Source organism: Podarcis cretensis (genome assembly GCF_951804945.1).
Source record: "Podarcis cretensis genome assembly, chromosome: 14".
Taxonomy (NCBI): domain Eukaryota; kingdom Metazoa; phylum Chordata; class Lepidosauria; order Squamata; family Lacertidae; genus Podarcis; species Podarcis cretensis.
In genome coordinates, this window is record NC_137183.1 from 18,178,780 (window position 1) to 18,202,281 (window position 23,502).

A 23,502-nucleotide genomic window follows, 5' to 3' on the forward strand; every position below is an offset into this window, starting at 1 on the left:
TGACCGACTCTGGGGTTGTGGTGCTCATCTCATTTTACTGGCCAAGGGAGCTGGCATTTGTCCGCAGACAGCTTCCAGGTCATGTGGCCAGTATGACTAAGCCGCTTCTGGTGAACCAGAGCAGCACACGGAAACACCGTTTACCTTCCTGCCGGAGCAGTACCTATTTATCTACTTGCACTTTGATGTGCTTTCGAACTGCTAGGTTGGCAGGAGCAAGGACCGAACAACGGGAGCTCACCCCGTCGTGGGGATTCAAACCACCGACCTTCTGATCGGCAAGTCCTAGGCTCTGTGGTTTAACCCACAGCGCCACCTGCATCCCGACTGAAATTAATAGACCCAAGCTATAGACCCAAGTTAATTAGGCCTAGTCATTCAAGTGGGTCTACTCTTAGTATGACTGCTAGTAGATGCAACCTTATGCTTTTATCATTGTCCTGGATGTGGTTTAATTTTTACGATAACCCACAGATAATCCTTCCTGTGCTTTCTGTACTTGGGATAAATGGTCTGTGGTTCACAATGTGTTTATAAACCTGTTAGATTTTGGGTGTGGTCTTTGTCCTGCTACGATACTCCCAGATACCTCTCGGGAGATTAGCGCCTCAGAGCCATTGTCTTTATGCCAACACCACCATAGCAACTCTCCTGCCAAGCAGTGGCGTAGTGTGGGGGGTGCAGGGGGGGCCGGCCGCACCGGGCGCAACATCTGGGGGGGGCGTGCTCGCACTCGCAGCTCTCTGCCCCTACCTGGCTCCACGGGTTAGGGGGCGCAAATTACTTGCCTTGCCCTGGGTGCTGACAACCCACGCTACACCACTGCTGCCAAGAGCTCATGAGGGAGCTTGGACCAGTGTGTGTGTGTGTGTGTGTGTGTGTGTGTGTGTGTGTTTAAGGGGCCTAGGAAGCCTAATCTTCAAAATTATGGGATGAAGTCTGTCTAATTACATACCGCCCATACAAGATGATTGTCAGGTTGCTCCGGAAAGGACAGCTCTCACTCCCGACATGAAGCTCTCCATCATTTTCGATCAAAATATGTCGAGTGCGCAAAACAATAGGGCCTGTGTTGTCTTTAATCACTAGCTTTCCTGAAGGGGGAAAAAAAGAGTTTTGCTTTGATGGTGTGGTAAGATTTAAATCAACCAGAATTCAGAGTATCCTTTTATTTACTACCTGAGTTTGGGTTTCCTAATTTTGCCACTTTTAATAAGGCACAGCGTAAACATGTCTTTATTGCTTTAACTGTGAAAAACCCCATATTGGGGCCTTTCTGATTTTTTGATTTTTAAAAAAATCTGCTGTAGGTACATTGGAAGCTGCCTTATATTGAGTCAGACAAAGATTTCCACGGACAAAGGAAGGCTCTGTGTATCTCAAACTTTCAGTACAGGTTAGAAAACACGTTTCACATGTGAATGTGGCACTGTCAGGGCCGGCCCCAACCATTTTGCTGCCTGAGGTGGATTAACACCTTTCCCCCCTGTGAATACATCTATGCAATCTGCTTTCGAGCCTCAATATTTGCACCTTGGGAACATCAGGGTTGTTTTCTTCTTCAGCCCATGGCTTATAGCAGGCATAGGCAAACTCCAGCCCTCCAGATATCTTATAGCCCTGATTCAGTGTCTGTTTTGCACTAAGAAAACCTGAATTCTGACACCAACAAATATTAAATTATATAGATATGTTATTTTGCTTCCGATAGTCACAGGGAGGAGAAATCTACCATCACATCATAGGAAGTATTACTCAGTACCTCCCACTCGCCAAACCAACCTCTTGCAATTTCAGGAGGCAAATAGCCTCACACTTTGCCATAAAGACAAGAAACCTGTTTAAAAATAAATAAATCCTCTGAAAGCTGAGAGTTTCAAAGTGCTCAATTCTGCTTTAAGCTGTTGGCACAGAATACGAATATCCCTGGCCTTGCTTCTTAATGCTGGCCCTGCTCAACAAAGGCAAAGAAGCATTGGTCAGTCTCAAGGACAGAATAAGAGTCTATTTCAACATTGCGAGTAAGACCTTTGAATCAGAGTTTGAAAGGCAGCATGCCAGAGTGCGTCCAGGGCAGTACTAATCCTCTCCAAGTCCTCCTCCATGCAAATCGACTGATGCAACGTGAGCCATGTTGTTCGACAAGCAGAGAAGCACTTGCGAAGCAAAAAGCTCACATGGATAGCATTGGTCGACGCTACCAGCCACGGCTGACAGCACCAGGGTGCCTTTTTATAGCAGTTTGTGCCTCTGCCCCATCTTGTAATTACATGCACAGTGCATAATTAGCAGGGCGTCGAAAGAGGAAGTCACCAAGCAGCAGTGATCAAACATGTTGGGTCGCCTTTGCAATTTCCCCAGCCAGAAAAGCAAAACAAGTTCAGATGCACACAACATAGCCAATCAAATCTCATGCACCGCAACATCCCAAAGCTGGGTTTCTCCTGGATACGCTGCCTATTAAGTGGATTTATTTTCATGTATGTGTGTGTAGAGGTGAAGCATTCAATCCTGAGTGTGTGTAAGCTGCTTCGAAAATTTATTTTATTTTTTTGCATAGGCTTCCCTCCAAGGCCACAGCCAATTTACCCAACTATTAACTTTGTTTTTGTCAAGCTAAGCTTACCTCCATTTGTGATGTTGATGGAATGGACTGTGGCAGAAGATGATAAGAGGAGCTTCCGGCCTTCGCTGATGTTCACCTGGTTATCTTCGTCATGCCCAGGGTTCCAGAGTTCCAGCTCTGGATCCAGGTCAGGACAGGATGAGGCCGCTCCTGCAGGGACAAGCAAAGGAAATGGTGAATGACATGAATTTGTCTGTCACTAGGCCAATGGGTAAAATGACACCACATTTGGCAGGCAAAAGGCCTGGTTCATCACGGTATTATTGTTCTTTCACCCCACATTTCCTCCAAGGAGATCAAGGTGCCATATGTGGCTCAACCCTCATACCTAGGACCCTCATACCTACGGGACCACCTCTCCTGGAATGCCCTGTGGAGCACCTTAAGGTCCATAAATAACAACACTTTGGAAGTCCTGAGCCCCAAAGAGGTTAGATTGGCCTCAACCAGGGCCAGGGCCTTTTCAGCTCTGGCCCCGGTCTAGTGGAATGCCCTACCGCAGGAGATCAGGGCCCTGCCGGATTTGACATCTTTCTGCAGGGCCTGCAAGATGGAGCTGTTCTGCCTGGCCTTTGGGCTGGACTCAGTCTAACCCCCCTCTCATTTATTTTTTTGATGGAACCCCTTATATGGGATTTGTATATTAAATTTTCCCTCTGCTCTTTTTGCTGGCCCATGTAGGACCAGCATGGATTGTTGGCCCCGGTGAATATTTGACGTTTTCTCCCCTTTGATCTATAGGCTACCACTAAAATGAGGCTGCATTTTAAGCTGTATTCTAACTTATATTTTAATCAACTGTTGTTGTTTTATAAATGCTTTTACTGTATTTATATTCAGTGTTAGCCGCCCTGAGCCCGGTCTTGGCCGGGGAGGGCAGGGTATAAATAAAAAATTATTATTATGATTTATTATTACCCCATCTTCATTTTATCCTAACAACAGCCCAGCCCATTAGGTTAGAATGAGAGACGGTAACTGGCCAGAGGTCACCCAGTGAGCTTCGTGGCTGATTGGGGATTTGAACCCTAAACCACTCAGGGCCTAGTCCAACACTCTTTTTTAATTTTTTTTTTATTATTTTCACATAACAAATTATTTCAACCATTATACTTTCCCCCCATTTCCCCCTCCCCCTCCCGCATGCCCCTTCCACCCTACAACTTCCCTCAGCTCCTCTCTCTGATTTATCATCACATATTGTTCTCTGCATATTAAAAAAATGTAAAAAAATCTCTAAATTATCCATCTATTATGTTAACAAATAAATTTGTGTATGTTTATTCAAAACCTGCCAAGGAGTCCAATTCATTTTGTTGTTTCTTTAAGTATTTTGTAAAAGGTTCCCATTCTTCTTTAAAGTCACAGTTGTCCTTGTCACATAGTTTATGTGTCAATTTTGCCAGTTCCACATAGTCCTTGCCACTGTTCTCTAGTCCAACACTCTAACCACATACCATTCAACATTTTTACAGCTGAACATCGACACCACTTTGTGCAATATTTTATAACCCTATTCTCACACTCCCGGTTCCACCACCCCACTTCTGCCACCTCTTTCTCTTTGGGGAAGGACCATTGCTCCATGGTAGAACACCTGCTGTGCATGCAGAAAGACCCAAGTCCAGTCCTCAGCATCTCTAGGTAGGGCAGGGAGAAGGAAGCCTGTAGGCCAGTGTTCTTCAACCTGGGGTCCCCCATCATCCATAGCCAGCTTAGCGCAATGGTGAAGGATGATGGGAGTTGTAGTCCACTTCTGTGAACCCCAGGTGGAAGAACATTAGTCCATCTAACTCAGTACTGTCTATACCAATGACAAAGCAGCATCACAGGCTACACATGTACACACACAGAAACCCTGAAGTTTATTCTTTGTCTGCTATGCACCCTAAACTTTACAATTTAACCTCTTTCCTATTGGCTTCTGAAGCAGACGTTTTATTAAGTGGGCTGTAATCGTTCTCTTTAAATAAAAACCAAGAATGCTTAAGCATATTTAATCTCGCAGTGGAACTGGCTGTACTTAAAGAAGCAAGCAGTAAAACCTACCAATATATAAATATACTTGCAATGTACTTGGAAGAACTAACACATGAAAATAGAACAATGAACATAATACTAAGGAACAAGCAGTTATGGATCTGTTTCAACTGCCAAGCCTTTTTCAAATATTTCCCAATTAGTCCCAAGTCCTTGGTAAAGTGTTCTCAAAGCAATTTTCTTTGGAGAATAGGTCCAAAAAATTCTAATTGTTCATCAGGAGCTGGTAAGAATTATTTTAGCTGATCAGTAAGTAAGCTGAACAGGGGGGATTTATTTGGGCACACTTCCCAAGGAATATTTCTTTGAAGACCTTTCTCAATGACTTAGAACTAATTGGGACATATTTGGAAAAGACTTAATAGTCAAAATGATCCATAACTGGGCGCTCCATAGAATTAATCAACATTGCGTGGCAAGGTCCCAAACCCTCCCAGGAAGTGGAATAAAGACACATGAAACAGTATTTTAGGTTAATAGACGAAAAAGGCCACAACTTACAGAATGTGAGTGGTATTGGCTTAGGCATTGGAAACCACACGGCTATATTTGACTCCTGCCCGTCTGCAGGAGTCTTGGAAGGGTTAACCACCAGAAGGGGGAGCCCTGCTGATGTACATCAACTAGGAACTCCCCCAGGGTCACCGCTAGGGGTCGTGCCATGGCCCTAGCCCCCCGTCTGGGGCTTCGGACAGAGACCACGCCCCCTGGATTCCTTTAACGGAATACCCTTGAAATAGGAGGGGTAGATATTGGCCACTACCTCCCCTCACCTTCAACCTAATACTGCAATGCCTAACTGCCAAACCTTACAAAGTTGTGACGAATTGCGAAAAACCAAATGGCCGATACCAATTTGCCAAGCGGAAAAAATTCCTACCAGGCCCCTGTTAAAAAACAGGCGACTAACCGAAGTCCATAGCAAGGTCAGGAGATAAAGAGCCTAACCTAAGGGGGGGGGGAGAGAACTGTCCAAGCAGGGAGAAAAGGAACTTGCCCTTGGCCGTGGGCAGTTTAAATAGCCCGCACCATGCCCCTGGACCGTCCGGATTGGACAGCCCTGGGTTGACACAGCTTAGGACCAACCAATGGCGCAGGGGCTATCCTGCTCCATCTGCGTGGGGAGGGCTTGCTCCCAGCCCACAACATCATCTCCCCGGGGACGGGAAATGGCTTTGTCCTATTTTTATGAGTATGGTCTTTGAAGTACAAGTACAGTGGTACCTCGGGTTACAGACTCTTCAGGTTATAGACGCTTCAGGTTACAGACTCCACTAACCCAGAAATTGTACCTCGGGTTAAGAACTTTGCTTCAGGATGAGAACAGAAATAGCGCAGCGGTGGTGCGGGGCAGCAGTGGGAGGCCCCATTAGCTAAAGTGGTGCTTCAGGTTAAGAACAGTTTCAGGTTAAGAATGGACCTCCAGAACGAATTAAGTTCTTAACCTGTGGTACCACTGTACTGTATAAGGACCCTCAGTGCATGTCATACTCCACTTAAAGAAGATCCGGTTGCAACTCAACACACGTTCAGTCTACAATTCTCTGTACACTTTGCTGGGAATCAGCTCTGCTGAGCACAGTGGGAATTACTTTCAAGTAAAAGGGTGGTGCTGTGGGTTAAACCACAGAGCCTAGGGCTTGCTGATCAGAAGGTCGGCGGTTCGAATCCCCATGACGGGGTGAGCTCCCATTGCTCGGTCCCTGCTCCTGCCAACCTAGCAGCTCAAAAGCACGTCAAAGTGCAAGTAGATAAATAGGTACCGCTCCAGCAGGAAGGTAAACGGCGTTTCCGTGTGCTGCTCTGGTTCGCCAGAAGCAGCTTAGTCATGCTGGCCACGTGACCCGGAAGCTGTACGCCGGCTCCCTCGGCCAATAAAGCTAGATGAGCACCGCAACCCCAGAGTCGGTCACGACTGGACCTAATGGTCAGGGGTCCCTTTACCTTTACTTAAACATGCTTAGGACGACATTGTTCTGATAGTTTACTATTTGGATTGGCAGTGAGCTGGGGTTGGGAGCCAGTGCGCTTTCAAATGCGCAAACTGAATTAGAGATCCACACCCAACATGCTCAGAGTAGACTTACTGGAATCAATGGATGCCCAGAGTGCCTTAATCAGTCCCTTTTCCCAGGGAGCTCTGGGAACTGTAGCTCTGGGAGGGGAATAGGGGTCTCCCGGCGACTCACAGCACCCTTAACAAACTACTGTTCCCAGAATTCTTTGTGGGGGATGCCATGACTGTTTAAAGTGTTATCGAGGTGCTTTAATTATATGGCCCAGATGTGTCCTTTAAAATTAACCTGACAACCAACTCCAATTCCTCCCTGCCAAGTCTCTCTGAAAGGAGGATCACATTGCATTCTTTTGCCCTGTAAATACTTTCCACTGCAACTATTCAGGAAATTCTCTGACTGACAAGAGTCATACTGCTGTGTGTGTTTTTCTTTTCTTTTCTTGTGCCATTGGAAAGATAAATTGAGAATTCTAAACAAACTCTCTCCATCTGCACTGAGTTTCCTGTCACATTCCAAAAAAACAAACAAGTCCAGGGCTGAAAGAGACCCTGGAAAGGGATCAGTCAATCTCCTAGCCTGTGGTTTCTCGACTGAATCCACCTTCGCTCTTCTCTAGCCTCAAGTGACCAGCTCTAAAGGACAGAGTTCATACATTCTTATGAGTTCCATAGAACAGGCATGGACACGGGATCTCTTAGTAGATCTTTGAGTGATTTAAAATAAATCCGGAAATGTTTCTAACTTCCAGTAATTTAAAAATAGTAAGTAAATAGCAGAACAAAACCCAAACCGACTTTCATTGTGTTAATTTCTGTCCTGTAAAATATTAATGGTTGGCTTTGATCAGCATTCCACTTGCGCAATTCTGCAGGTCAGTTTTAATATATTTCATTATGCTGGTTTTAACCGCTGAATTCAAAATATTACAATATTGTTTTGAATTGTTTTATGTAATTTTATCATTGCAAGATGCCCTGGATTCCCTTTGGGAAAGAAGAGCAGGATTTAACTCTGAAATATATAAATAAGTGAATAAAACAAATCTCATTTGTCGCACACCCTAATCCTCCCCTCCAGGTTACCACAAATATCCCCCCTTTGTTTTCCTTCTTACCTTCGACTGACAGCCTCAACATTCAAAGGTCCAGAGAGTTCACAGATTCCTACCAATATAACACATTACAAAAAATATATACTATGCAATGCAACATCCCAGCTTCACCCAGAAGCTAGGTTATCTGTATGATGTTGTTATATGTGGAATAATTTTTTTCATATTTTTTAAAAATGAAAAAAAGATATACTTTTGCAAACCTGAGGAACCCTAGAGTATTCTGAAACCACTGCATTATATTTGGGTGTCCCGCACTTCCACACCTGGCTTCCTAAATTATAGATACAGGGGTACCTCAGGTTAAGAACTTAATTCGTTCCAGAGGCCCATTCTTAACCTAAAACTGTTCTTAACCTGAGGTACCACTTTAGCTAATGGGGCCTCCCGCTGCCGCTGTGCCACTGCCACATAATTTCTGTTCTCATCCTGAAGCAAAGTTCTTAACCCGATGTACTTTTTCTGGGTTAGCAGAGTCTGTAACCTGAAGCGTTTGTAACCTGAAGCGTCTGTATCCCGAGGTACCACTGTACTATGCCCAGTGTTAGACAAACTCCGAATACCAGGGGGGCCAAAAACTTCAGGAGCTGGGTCTCCCCCTCGTGTCCTCTTTTAAATTTCCTTTTTGGCATCTGCCTGGCTGCTCTTGGAAACTGAATGTTGAGCTAAAGGGATCATTAAGGAACAAACTAATGAAAGGAAGATTAGATGCTCTGTTGATTGGGCTATAAAAATATTTCAGGGAACACCTGTTCGGGCTCCTAGAAGGAGATGCACAGCTGTATGAGCAGAAGGGACAGTTTTAATAGCCTATAGTAATGACAGCTTAAGCAAATAATTCAAGAACTGCATGAGAGAATTTCACCTAACACAGATGGCGGGTGGTTAGGGCTTAGGAAGCAAATCAAAGAACTGACTGCCTGCTCTCTGCCAGGGAGAGAGACAGTTTTACAAGGTGCATCTCTGCATCACAGATGAAATTTCACACCCAGCTGCAAATTTCCTCTTCTCTCCCTTCTCCTAGGTCAGGTTGTATTCTATCCCTCCTCTGTCATTGAGCAAGGATTAGAAACAATGGGCCCGAGTATAGCATTAGTTTTTTTTTTTGCTTCCTGATGAAAACTTCCTGAGCACGAGAAGCAAAACAGGTAGTTAGACAGAGAGTAGCAATTTTGAATTCTGAGCGTTCATTTCTGGAAATGTGTCTCATGAAAACAGGGCATATTCTAAAGGAAGTGGGGAAGCAACTGCTCTCCAGATGTTTTCCCTCTTCCCTGTCCATCACCTGCACAGGCTGGGGATGATGGGAGTTGGAGTTCTGAAACACCTGCAGAGCACCTCCTGCTCTAAAGCAGTGGTTTTCAACCAGTGTGTCGTGGCACCCTGGGGTGCCTAGAATGATGGTCAGGGGTGCCGTGGGCAACCCTGGTCTCTGTCCCTCTTCCCTCCCTCCTCCTCTGCCCTCTCACATCTCTGTCTCCCAAAGGCTTGCATAATATAATAATTTATTATTTATACCCCGCCTATCTGGCTGGGTTTCCCCAGCCACTCTGGGCGGCTTCCAAGCAAATATTAAAAACAATACAGCATCAGACATTAAAAGCTTCCGTAAACAGGAAGTTGTCTTTTAAAAATAAAATAGTTGTTTATTGCCTTGACATCTGCTGGGAGGGTGTTCCACAGGGCGGGCGCCACCACCAAGAAGGCCCTCTGCCGGGTTCCCTGTAACCTCACTTCTCGCAGCAAGGGAACCGCCAGAAGGCCCTCGGCGCTGGACCTCAGCATCTGGGCTGGATGATGTTTATTGCAGCAGCCCTGGCTATATGCTCCAAAGGCGAATGATGCCTCTGGGAGGCACCTCTATTTGGGGAGGGGGTGGGTAGCTCAGAGACCGGGGTGGCAGAGGACTCCCAAGGAGCAGGGAGAGGAGGCTGAGGGAACCCTCCACAAGGAAGGGTGTTTGAAAAAGGGTGAGAGGCTGCCAGCTCTGCAAGCAAGGGGTGACATAACTGGGCTCTTGGGCCCCACAGGGGTGCCTCAGAAAGAATGTTGCTGGTCAAGGGAGCCGTGGACTCAAAAAGGTTGAAAACCTCTGTTCTAAAGAGTAGATACAGTGGTACCTCGGGTTAAGAACTTAATTCGTTCTGGAGGTCCGTTCTTAACCTGAAACTGTTCTTAACCTGAGGTACTACTTTAGCTAATGGCGCCTTTCACTGTTGATGCACCGCTGCTGTGCAATTTCTGTTCTCATCCTGAAGCAAAGTTCTTAACCTGAGGTACTATTTCTGGGTTAGTGGAGTCTATAACCTGAAGCGTCTGTAACCCAAGGTACCACTGTACAGCAGAAGCAGGACTGGGTCTGGTCTGGGTCTGGATGAGACACCTCACAGTGGCCCCACAAATGTCACCCTGAGCTCCACAATGGAAGACATGAAGAATAGAAACCAAGGAAGACAAAAGAAAAATATGTTCAATAATATGCAGGTTCTGGGGGTTTGAGGGAGTGATGAGTTGTAGGGGGAGGTACTTTAAAATCCTAATCCTCCCACTTTGAACCTATGGGATAAGCAGCATTTTCACTGAAACAAACTCTAGCACTCCATATTTAATGGCTTGAGCACACGTACCATCCGTGTAAATTTAGAAAAACATGAACTTAGAGGAACTTTAAAGCTCTTTTGGCCCTGAGATGAGTTTTAAAGCTGCCCAGTGACTGAGAAACTACAGATACCCATACAAATACCTTTAAGCTTTTTGAATTATCTGCTGGGGGGGGGGGAAGCAAAACAGGTAACTCTCCCTTTCCAGAATAAAACTATTAATATTTATGTGCCAATTTAAAAAAAAGATTTGTGTGTGTGTGTGTCATTGTAGTTGTCATTTTTTGAAACAAGCAAATAAATAAAAAGGAGGGCGTTCCTAGCACTTTGGGGTTATGTGTAATTTATGAATCCCATCATATTTCACTTATAAAATTAAATGGGAAGTTTTTAAGGTTATAATGTTTTATTATGTTTTTGTATGTGCTGGAAGCCGCCCAGAGTGGCTGGGAAAACCCAGTCAGATGGGCGGGCTGCAAATAATAAAATTATTAATTTTTATTATATATACAAACATTTTTTTAAAGTTTTATTTGCAGTCTAACTTAAGAACCCCTTACGATATATATATATAAAAAGCAGAACACAAAATGTGGAAAATAAAATGAATATTGTGGCCATTCAATTAAATCCATCCAGACTTACCCATTTGTACAGCAGGGAGCATAAATACCAAGGCCACTAAGCAGCTGGTCAGGAACATGTTTGGGTGTGGAAATGCTCTTTGAAGATATCCCTTGTCTTCTGAAGACCTGTAAAAAAGGAGCGGGGGTGAGGAAGAAAAGCAGTTTGAGAATGCTTCGTTTTTTTGCACAGGTATGGACATTTAGTTATTTATTTTAAATAAAATAAAATGAGGTAAGGTTAGGCTTGAGTGTATGACTAAGCCTATATTGGTTTATCCCTTTTCTTGACTCAGCAGAGCTAAGACAACAAGTGTGCTTTCCATACCACACCTCACTCTTAACTTTTATGCAGGCTTAAGATAACATGAGCCGCCATTTAGGATTTTATATATATATATATATATATATATATATATATATATATATATATATATACTAAGTATTTACAGGGTGGAGCAGAAGAAGGAAGAATGCCCCATGTTACAGGATAATCCAGAGGAATGCGGCATGGAGAACACAAGTGATACAGCTCAGCATGTAAGGAAGGAAGAAAGAAAAACTCAGTAAAAATTATGCCAAGGTTCAAATTTGACAAACTAGTGTCAGCTTGAAGATGTGCATACACACCACAAAACAACAAGCAACAGCAGCCAGACTTCACAACCACACAAGCAAGCATTCGGGAGAATCCAGTTAACTGGTTACAACAATGCAAATGAAATCACAACACTGTGTTTGTGTGTGTAGCGGTTTTTGTTTTTTTAAAAAAAGTATTTATTAGTAGGAGTCATATTCATTTATATACCGCTTCATTGCCAAAGTGGTTTCTAAGCAACTTACAAAGTGTAAAACCAATTACAAAAAATAAAATAAAATACAAACATACATTCCTTAAAATGCGCAATGAAAAAATTCCATCAAAACATTCGGCGAAATCTCCACAATTAAAATGTGAAATAAAACAAGCCCATTAAAACAGCACAAGAATTAAAGCAATTAATGCCAGGAGGTTCAAGACAGGTTTATTCATTTCCTGGGCAGATGACAATACCTCATAAAAGTAATAATGGGGAGAACCACTACTGACAACAGTATAAATCACAGCAGATTTTTTTTAAAAAAGAAAATGCATCGGAGGTTAAAAGCTCAGGGAAATCAAAATTATTATTATTTTATTATTCATTGAATTTATATCCCACCTTTCTTCCCAAAGAAACCCAGGGCAGCATACACATCCATAATACCCTGTCCCTCACTTGCAAAGTATTCTAAAACAGTTAAAATGCTTTAAATACAGTTAAGAGTGGTAAAGATCACCTGATGCCTGAAAGACTTTAGTGTAAGGACACTCTGAAATGTTCCTATTTTCTCGCAGGATTCAATTACATACCAGCAAATGGAAGTTGTTTTGGGCTCCACCTTAACACAACATTGTATAACCACCCCACCAACAAATCAGAATGAAAGCTCAAGAAATAACTGGCACAGTCTAACCTCCTTGTAGACAAATCAGGACAAAATGCTCAACAAACAAGTTGTCTGGAAGCAACCTAGGAGGCATGTGAGCTTCCCTGGGTCCCACAAATGAGTCTCACAAATGGGGAAACATGATAGAGAAGGCATTTCCTTAACCCAACACACTGTCAGGATGGTGGGTGCACCCATACAATTTTTTTTTGGGGGGGGGCAGGTCTTAACTTGTTGTGGACAGTATGATGGGGAGGAAGCCATCCCCTCAAGTATAAAACGAATAAAGTCGGATGACAAACCAGAATTTGCTATACAGTGGTACCTTGGGTTACCTACACTTTAGGTTACAGACTCCGCTAACCCAGAAATATTACCTCAGGTTGAGAACTTTGCTTCAGGATGAGAAAAGGAATTGCACAGCGACGGCGCATCGGCAGTGGGAGGCCCCATTAGCTAAAGTGGTGCTTCAGGTTAAGAACAGTTTCAGGTTAAGAATGGACCTCTGGAATGAATTAAGTCATCATCATCATCAATCTTTATGACGGTCCAGAGACCCAACAAATCATTACAAAACAATACACAATGGAACGAATTAAGTACTTAACCCGAGGTACCACTGTATAGAGATAAGATTGGGGTCAAAATTGCTCTTCCCTCATTCACAACTTTCAAAATGCTCCCGCCACCTCTCCCGGGCCACCACCAGTGTACACTTTTAAAATAAATAAAGCCCTTTTGTGCTTTTCATGATTGTAACATCGCAAGAGGTGAAACCTCCGAGTGGCCTCAGCCCTGCTGCTGCTTGACAGGTGCTGCAGTCTTTAGGCTAGCAGAGATGCGGCAATTAAATAAAAGGATGCCAGAAAGCTAGTTAGGGAAGCACTGAGCAGGAGGAGTAGTCAGTGAAAGCACACACAAAACGGGTAGAAAGCTACTGTGCCCAGTTTTACACTTTAAGGGAATCAAAATGCAGGGGGGAATTAATAGGATTGTGCAGAAACCAAGTGCACGGCCAACGTTTTAACAGTGTTGACATTCAGTAAGCCAAGGATGTTATAACAAGACTTTGTTGCAATTACCCTAAAGCACATCAGCCACCGTTAACACTGGCCAATTTTTTTAAAAAAAATATTACTTCAGTTTGACATACTGCATATAGGCAAAACGTTATGATTCATTATGATACACAGTACCACACCACTTTAAATGTAGATCGTTTGCGGGCACTTTACTTTTGGCAAATGTGCTGTGCGAGTGTGAGCAGAAGTTTGGATAGTGCCTTCTTAAAGGTAAAGGTAAAGGTAAAGGTACCCCTGACCAACAGGTCCAGTCGTGCCAAACTCTGGGGTTGCGCGCTCATCTCCCTCAAGAGGCCGGGAGCCGGCGCTTGTCCGAAGACAGCTTCCGGGTCATGTGGCCAGCGTGACTAAGCCGCAGCTGGCGAGCCAGCACCAGCGCAGCACACGGAAACGCCGTTTACCTTCCCGCTGGAGTGGGTCCTATTTATCTACTCACACTTTGAGGTGCTTTCAAACTGTTAGGTGGGCAGGAGCTGGGACCGAGCAACAGGAGCTCACCCCATCGCGGGGATTCGAACCGCCGACCTTTCGATCAGCAAGTCCTAGGCTCTGTGGTTTAACCCACAGTGCCACCCGCATCCCAGTGCCTTCTTAGCATACAAAATAGTACACCTGCAGGCCTTCACACCTCGTCCCTGGGCAGGGTGGTCTGTTATGGCAAATGGGGTACAGCCCCATCAATCTCAGTATGCCGTCAGCCAGTCTCCACCCGCCTGCCTCTTAACAACCACTTCCTGGGGTCGAACCAGGCTGTCAGCTCCCTTTCTCCTTAGTGTCACGTGTTGGCTTTGGGGGGGGGGGGAATAAACAGGTAGGAAGATACGATACTGTCAGAGCTGCCTCTAGGTCCCAGCTCACAGAGGACCAACGCTAGGCTGTCGTAATGTACAAAAGTCTTTATTGAAGTTCAATTTCCATTTCAAAGCCGCAGCGCGCAGCCCTACATCTTAAACCCTAGATCGGCGAAGTCCCGTCTGAATCTCCTCCCCTCTGACACCAGTTTAAGATCCTAGCCCTGCTCCACCTTTTCCGCTGCTCTCTTCTCCTCTGGGTCCTCCTGCCCGTTGGGGCATTCCCCTTTCTGGACTCCTCAGACGCTGAGTCGCTTAGCTCCTCCCCCTGCCTCCGGCGGGCTTTAGGACCCGGTTCCCAATCCTCATTCTCTGCTGTCCCACGCTCCTGTACATTTGAACTTGCCTCTCGCGCCAACCCAGTGACCTTCCTCCTGACCGTTACACTACTTCTGTCACTGCTTCCCTTTTCCGGGATACTGGCCGGATCTGACCTCCCCTCCATTGTCTGACTCTCCGATAGAGGCGTGGTCAGCCCTGACTCCTCTCCTCTCCCTGCTGGGGGAGACGCTACTCCCGATACCTGTGACTCTTCCCCCCCACTATGCTCTGGTGGGGAAGCTGGTCCTGATTTCCAACTGCTGCTCTGGGAGTCCCCGCTGGCCCCTTGCTTCTGGGGTGTCCCCCTTGGGACCCCCCTTGCCCTGGCCACCGGCGCCCCCTTCTGTGAATCTTCCGATTCGCTGGAGAGGCTCATGGAATCTCTCAGGCCACTGTCATCTTCTCCTACGCTGCCCTCAGATTCTTCCCCTTCGCTCTCCATCTCCCCTCTTCCCTGTGCTTCTGCTCCTGAACCCCTGACAGATACGATAATCTTTATTGTCATTGTCCCATACAGAACAACGAAATTGGAAGGAAAAAAATCTATATAAGACATTCAAAAACCAACAAGCCTGCTATCCCAACTATCCCAGCCTTGTTAGCCCCTAAAAAGTCTGATACCCCATAATTGAATACACTATACTCACATAGAGACAACCTTACACTGCGTTTAAAACCAAAATTGCATTTGGATAGAAAATGTTTCTCAGGTGGCTAGTCCTAGTCTTCATAACTCTGTACCTTCTTCCAGAGGGCAGAAGCTGAAGGAGATCTTTTCTGGGGTGCACACTATCCTGCGCTATCTCTGCAGCTTTCTTATGGCACCTGGAAGCATAGATTTGATCCAAGGTGGGAAGAGTGCACCCAGTTATTCTCTCCGCAGTCTTTACAACCCTGGACAGCATTGTTTTTTCCCTGACCGTGCAGCTCCCAAACCACACACACAGACCATAAGTTAATAAACTCTCAACCGTACAATGGTAAAATGCCATCAGCAGGTCCTTTGAAAGATTATTTTTCCGGAGGATTCTCAGAAAATATATAAGATGGGGAGAAAGCAAGAATGAATGGTCTTTGCCTATCAATGGCTTCAGCTCCACCTACTTGCGGGGCTTTCTGCCTTCTGCCCTCCCAGTCCTCATGGTCACCAACCCTTGTGTTGATAAGGAAAAATGCAGAGCCAAAGAGAGATCCTGTTTTACAACAGTTCTAACACAGGTCTACATGGACTGGCAAGTGGCTCTCCAGGGTATTAATTAGGAACATTTTGTAGTCCCATCTGGAGATGCCAGATGGGATCTGGGTCCTTTTTGCATGTGCTCTACCACTGATTTTAGATCATTCAGGGAGAATATGTTGGACCCTGGAAATATCAAAACTGAGTCGATTCTTCCGGCAGACTGATTTGGTTCTGAGAAAGAAGCGAATTCCCTGTCCAGTGGGTGTTTAAATCTCCATATGTCAATCAAATTAAAGCTTTCCACCAATTTTAAAAGGGTTAGGGGAAGTCTCTCTTCCTTAGTTTCAGTTTTCCTTATTGTCCAGTCCATTTCTAGGGAGACAACCCCATCCTAATGGAGATTGCAGCTCAACAGGGAATTGAAGTGGCTAGGTTAGGGCTGCCATATCCAGGAACCTGCTCGGCATAGTTCATAGCTTCTCTGAGTTATTCAAGCTGGAGGAGACTCTTGAGAGTTCTCCCATGGACTGCAAAAAGATCCAACCTATCCATTCTTAAGGAAATCAGCCCTGAGTGCTCACTGGAAGGACAGATCCTGAAGCTGAGGCTACAATACTTTGGCCACCTCATGAGAAGAGAAGACTCCCTGGAAAAGACCCTGATGTTGGGAAAGATGGAGGGCACAAGGAGAAGGGGACGACAGAGGACGAGATGGTTGGACAGTGTTCTCGAAGCTACCAGCATGTGTTTGACCAAACTGTGGGAGGCAGTGGAAGACAGGAATGCCTTGCGTGCTCTGGTCCATGGGGTAATGAAGAGTCGGACACGACTAAACGACTAAACAACAGCAACAACATCCAGGAACCGGGCTCTGAAAATGGCATCCAGGCGGGTTTTTGCCAAATCGGCAAAATGGCCAGGTAATCCCAGACGCATGGCAAGCAGGGTGATTTTTATTTATTTTTAAAAATGCTTTTGAAATCCTTTTTTAAAAGCCTAAACACACACACACACACACACACACACACACACACACACACACTGATGTTTCCCCCAAAAGCTCAGCAACCTAGGCTAGGTCACTACAGTACATTATTCCTCTTTGGGTGTTTATGTCCACTATTCATCTTGCTTTCATTATCAGTTGAGAGGCAAACCCTCCCATCACCCTATGGTGGGCTGGTGGGAGCTCTAATTCAAAACATCTGGATGGCACCAAGTTAATAAAGACTGTTCTAGCCATTAAAGAGATGGTAACCCTACACAGGGATGCAGGTGGCACTGTGGGTTAAACCACAGAACCTAGGACTTGCCAATCAGAAGGTCGGCGGTCCAAATCCCCAAAACGGGGTGAGTTCCCGTTGCTTGGTCCCTGCTCCTGCCAACCTAGCAGTTCAAGAGCACGTCAAAGTGCAAGTAGATAAATAGGTACCGCTCTGGCAGAAAGGTAACCGGCGTTTCTGTGCACTGCTCTGGTTTGCCAGAAGTGGCTTAGTCATGCTGGCCACATGACCCAGAAGCTGTACGCCGGCTCCCTCGGCCAATAAAGTGAGATGAGCACTGCAACCCCAGAGTCGGTCACGACTGGACCTAATGGTCAGGGGTCCCTTTACCCTTTACCTTTAACCCCACACAAGAGGAGTTTGTTGGGTTTTGCATTAGACTGGCCACTATGTTGAAGGGGCTGTGACATTATTCTTTGGCAAACAAGACACACACTTCAGGCAAAAGATTGACAGTACTAGTTTAGAGTCATGCATAAGTATTTGATTTGGGGTGGGGGGGGGTAGAGTAATTGCATTCTTTCAAACTGGAAAAAAACAAAACCCTAACTCTTCTATTTATCAGCACCTAAAGCCAAGAAGAATTTCAGAATATTGCCAGCTGGCTGTTTTCTTAAGCCTTACGACTCCAGAGTCGTGTGGAAATAAAGCAACTGCATTTTATCTTAACTTGAACTGCTGCCCTGCTATTAAGATCTACAGTGAAGTAATCATTTCTGTCATCAGCTGGCCATATATTTAAAAAATATTATATAGAAGGGCCAAAACTGAACAAGCACACTAACTTGCCCTCTTGCCGCAGTGAGCACATTGCTATATAAAAAATATTTATATACCACTATGCAGTGCTTTTTTCTGGGGGGGACGCAGTGGGATGCATACCCCTAAACATTTTGTACTTTTGTCCATTTACTGTATTTATTTTCCCTGATCTGAACTATAAAACTGTGATTTCCTTGAGTCAAAATGAGAGTACCCCTAAACATATTTTTAGAAAAAAAGCACTGCCACTATGTCATAAAATAATCAAAGAGGTTTACAACAATAAGATTTGTGCAATATAAACTACATGAAAAGGCACCCTTTGAATCTCTATTTTGCATGATGGTTTCTGAAATGGAAGAAGCGGGTTTTCATGTGTTTGGATACAAATGGGTGCCATTTTATATTAAGATGGTGGACTGAAATGCGCTGATTTTAACCACTGATTACAAAGCTGTACAGATTTTTGTTGTTGTTGTTTCTTACAACTCCCATGTAATGCCAGGTACAAGGCTTATAAAGCCCTAAGTCAGGCATAGGCAAACTTGGCCCTCCAGATGTTTTGGGACTACAACTCCCATGATCCCTAGCTAACAGGACCAGTGGTCAGGGATGATGGGAATTGTAGTCCCAAAACATCTGGAGGGCCAAGTTTGCCTATCTATGCCTGCCTTAAGTAGTTGTTTCCTGTCAGGGAGCATGGAGCTTGATTCTGTGTCCCTGGGAGCCCTCTGCCACCTCCTGTTACCCCAGCTTTTCTCCAAGTCAAGTTTCCCCTCCCAAATGGTTGCTTTGAGACGGAGGGAGATGAGAACTTAAAGTGTGAATACTTTTTTAAAAGTCCAATTCATTTTCAGGACAATCAGCCTGAAGCTTGCCCATCCCTAATTAAAATAATGAAACAGGACCTCGATTATTCTCATTTGTCCATTGTTTAGCCACTCACAGACAACTTTCTTGTTTTCAAGCGTTCAGCACGACTTCAGATGGCAGAAACATGTGATGAACAACAGAAGCCAAGTCCTGCAGACCTTACATAACTGCTGAGTTTCAACCTTCGCCGGGACACTTGCTACATGTCCTGCTGCTGGCTTGCTTTTAAAAATGAAGTTTGCATTGACTGGCAAGAAAAAAAAAATATCAAACAGCAGAATATAGAAAACGATTCCCGAGTAACCAAATTTGGCCATGATCAATGGTAGACATACATTTTTAAAATCATCTTGATATTGTGTGTTTATACTGTAAGCCTCTCTAGAACCTTAAGGCATGAAATAAATCCTATCAAATACTTGTTTGTTTGCATCTCTCTCCTGTGTGTGTGTGTGTGTGTGTGTGTGTGTGTGTGTACACTCACACATGGAAAAACAATCAGCAGAGGAATTAATCTGCACTGTCGTTTGAAGCTTCCCACCACTTCCTGCTCAAGGCAGAACTAAATAATAGATTGGTGGGTTTATAATATCTACTAAACCGCCCTCATGGCACCCAAATGTATCAACCCCTTTCTCTTACTAGGCTAACTTGTAGGGGGTGAATATCACTGAGCACCAACCAAGACCCAGATCCATGCTGTAGTACCACCTAGAATAATAGAATTGTAGAGTTGAATGGGTACCCTGAGGAGCATCTCGTCCAGGGGTGTCTAAACTTTCTTCAAAGAGGGCCAGATTTGATGAAGTGAAGGGCCGTGAGGGCCGACCAAAGAGCCAACCAATGTTGTTGACCTTTTTTGGCTTGAAGTTGTTGAGTTTTCTTTGAGTGTGACGTTGTTTAGCCTTTTTTTAGAAGAAGAAGAGTTTGGATTTGATATCCCTCTTTATCACTACCCTAAGGAGTCTCAAAGCGGCTAACATTCTCCTTTCCCTTCCTCCCCCACAACAAACACTCTGTGAGGTGAGTGAGGCTGAGAGACTTCAGAGAAGTGTGACTAGCCCAAGGTCACCCCACAGCTGCATGTGGAGGAGTGGGGAAGCGAACCCGGTTCACCAGATTACGAGTCCACCGCTCTTAACCACTACACCACACTGGCTTAACCACTACACCACACTGGTTTTAGGGTTGAAGTTGTTGAGCTTTTTTTTTTTTAGGATTTTACCCCAGGAAATGAACTGCCACAGGGGGTCCGGATTAAACTGACCAGTGGGCCAGATTATGCCCCCCAAATGGACTATGAACATGCCTGATCTAGTACAACTGCAGCCATCCTATATGGGGATCGAACCTGCAATCTTAGCGTTATCAGCAGCATGCTAATTTAGAGACACTTCCTTACAGAGAATACAGAGATAGGGAATTTGGAAAGGATCCCTAGGGAAGACCATGCAGCTGCAGAGCCCATTGTTGCCCTCCTGCCATGAGCTTTCTGAGCTGCTTTCCCCTTCCTCCCTACCTGCCTTCTCCAAGCATGCAAACCATGGCAAGAGTGAGGGGATGAATGCAGCGTCATAACAATACAAAAAGAGGCCTGCTACATCAGGGCAATGGCCTGTCTAGTCTCACAGTAGCCAATCTGTTGTCAACGGAAGCCCGCAAGTGGGATCTGAGTGCAACAGCATTTTCTGCACTGTGATTTCCAGCAACAGGTATATTCACTCCAACAGTGAAAATAGAATGTAGCTGTTGTGGGAGCTGTACCTTTAGCTTCTCGGGAGGCAGAGAGCGGTGCATTTTCCAGCATAGAAATGCAGCAATATGGAAAGCAGCATCAACTTAATTTCTGCCTCCAAGGCAGCACTTTAAATGGTTTTTTTAAAAAAGAAAAAAGTGGCAGGCTTATCATGCAGCCAGCACAGTGAAAATCTTGAAGGCCTCTCCAGTTCCAGCTGCAAATTCTCTACTCGGCAGAAAGAAAGCAAAACTTAGCCATTAAAAAGCTGTTTGGCAACAGTGAGAGTGGGATTTACATCTCTTATTCTGGCTAGAGGCTCGCTTTGAAAAGATTCCCAGCTGTTGGGATCTGTCCAAAGAGCAAATATTAGCAGACAATGCTAAAAGTAGATACAGGAAGCAGTTAGTCAGGGACCTTCAACAGCTGTTTACTGCAGGTGTCAATCTCCTGATATAAAACGACTGCAGCGTGAGATCTCAACCCTCTCCCTATTCCGAAGGACAAATTAGCAGGGTTAATTGTATAAATTAAAAACCCATAGCACCCAAATGTGATGGTTCCTGTCCTCCTTCCTCTACATCTGCCGGATTTGAGCTATTCAGGGAAAGTGGGTGCTCAATAGGTTTGCTCTGAATTCTTCAGTATCAAACAAAAAAACGCATTGACAATAAGCTTTGATTTTAAAATTAAACCAATTAACCTGAGTTCACTTGCTCAAATTACTTTAGCCAACCAGTACTGGGGGAGATGCAGCTGTTCAAACAGAAGCAGAATATGTTCTGCCCTGGATGTGTCTTGTATCAGACCATTGATATTATCTAGGCCCGTACATGCTGGGCTCCAAAAGACAATTTTGGCACGTGGGGTGGAAGGATCTGTCCATTTTGGTTCATGCAGTTTCTCATTTAACCCACGTTAAATTCAGGTCTGCACATTTCCGCAGCAATTCACATTTTGTTTTTTACAAAAACCACGAGCGTTCACCAACATTTTTTGCGAATGCGTGAATTCTCCTAATAAGTACATTCCTGTATGCAGTTTTGACAAAGGTACACATTCCCCCCCCCCCAAGCAATTAATCCTAATATAATACATTTTTGTATGTTATTTTCCAGAGCATATTTTTATGCACAGTTCCCCTCACTACATGCATTTGGTTGGAGAATGGCATTGCAAAATTCAGAGAAGTGTGAATTCTGCAAGGTGGTGTATTGTTCCAAAAACTACAAATCTGATCAATTTGGCTTTAAACGAAAGCTGATCAACTTTATCCCTGACGCCTACCTAACTTGGCACCAATGGATTCCCATCTGTGGCTAAGATAAAAACAAAAACTTCTGGAGATCAGAAGCCTGACACAGTCCTAATCTATTCAGAAAATCAAATTCATTGCAGACAGACAGGTAACAGCTTGAAGAGTACCTGTGATCTTCCTGACAGCTCAGCTGCATTTGGGCTTCCTCCATCGGTTCTTTGTGGATCAAGAGATTATTTTTTCCTACTCGGCCCAACAATTGCCTTTCCAGCAGTGGCCCAGCAGGTTAGAAGCTGAACCCATCTGCCATTCCCTGCTCCTGCAACTGCTTGCTTTTATGAAGGAGGGTGGGGCCCTGGTTGTTTTCCTTTGTGCCTTGGTGGCACCAGCCTTGTTTACGTGTGGCTCACCTCACCTGGCCTCCCCCCCATTTCGGGAGGATTTAGTCCATATGTAATTTTCCAGAAGGTCAAGCTTATTGTTCCTTCTGCTTCTGCGCTGCCAGCTCTTCTGCCTTTGCATTGGAAGGAAAGTTTAGGGCATTATCACACTGGTGAGTGGAGGGCAGGCTTCTCAGACATAGCAAAAAAAGGGGGGTGTTATCACAAAATATGCTTTAGAACAGTTTTGTCTCAGTTTAAACCCAGGAGTGCTTTGTTTAAGTATGATTTCTCTCCTCCCCACCACTTCCACCTTCAACACAAAAAATCAATTTCTGTGTCAGGGTTAGGATAAAATTGTTATGTTTCCTGACATGATGGCAGCAGCAAAAAATGTCTTCTTGGAAACATGTAGGCAAAAATCTGGAGCTGCTCATATTGGTTGCCATGTGACAAGGAAATAAGTAATTGGCAGGTTTGTGGGTTTTCTACAGTTGCATGAAACTGGTTATTAAATGCAAAATATAGCATTCTAAGCACCTCTAGGTTTTGTTTACTTAAAAAAAACAACACTTCTGGTCCTCAAGGCTATGGACGTAGGCTTGAAAGCATGTGGGCAATGTCTGAAGGAACCTCAGAACTCAGGAGAGACTGAGCACATTTTAGCCCTATGTCCAATGGTAGAGCTCCTACAGCCTACAGAGTTTTCAGCATCCTACCATGATAGAGATGGGGGAAGAAATTCAATTCAGTGCCTATTTAAAGGCAAATTTACCTAATTTGAACTTTCTGAAACAATATGCAGAATGGAACACAGCTGTTCTTCCAAATTCACACCTCTGAATTTTGCAGTGAGCTTCTTCAGTCAAGTAATGTGCACAAAAGGCATTTTTTTTTTAAAAAAATGGCAAAGTATGCATAAGTGGAAGTAAGTTTCAAAAATGCATTATATTAGGTATATATAAATATTAAGGGGGAAATGATTTGCAAAAATGTGCATATTGGGCAAAATTGCTTACAAAAATATATACTTTAGGAGAAACTTACACAAAAATGCTGATGAATTTTCATGAGGAATCAGAAAAGTAAATAAATCTCAAAGTGATCTGGAAATGTGGAGACCTGAATTTCATATCAACGGGGGAAAAATGAGAAACTGAGAAGAACCAAAATCGACAGATTTGCTCAGCTCTCCCCATGACAAACACAAGCAGAATTCTACAGGATGTTATGAAACTCATCTGAATCATTGGAACACAGAGATCACAGAATCCAGCATTTCTTGGTGT

The 23,502-nt window shown here is 44.4% G+C and overlaps 1 protein-coding gene across 7 annotated transcripts in view; it reads right to left on the minus strand.

Annotated features, from left to right (window-relative positions):
• CEMIP (cell migration inducing hyaluronidase 1) overlaps positions 1-23,502 on the minus strand; it is a 169,699-nt gene that overhangs the window by 64,666 nt on the left and 81,531 nt on the right. For 4 of the 7 annotated variants that reach the window (XM_079954188.1, XM_079954187.1, XM_079954189.1 and 1 more), the window contains exons 2-4: positions 11,041-11,147; positions 2,627-2,776; positions 956-1,094 (exon numbers count right to left, since the gene is read on the minus strand). In XM_079954188.1, the coding sequence (XP_079810314.1) occupies positions 956-1,094; positions 2,627-2,776; positions 11,041-11,098 (347 nt within the window). In that variant the 5' untranslated portion in view covers positions 11,099-11,147. Of the gene's footprint in view, positions 1-955; positions 1,095-2,626; positions 2,777-11,040; positions 11,148-22,000; positions 23,215-23,502 lie in introns of those variants that run through there. The other 3 variants (XR_013833212.1, XM_079954186.1, XM_079954191.1) reach the window with 3 other exon arrangements.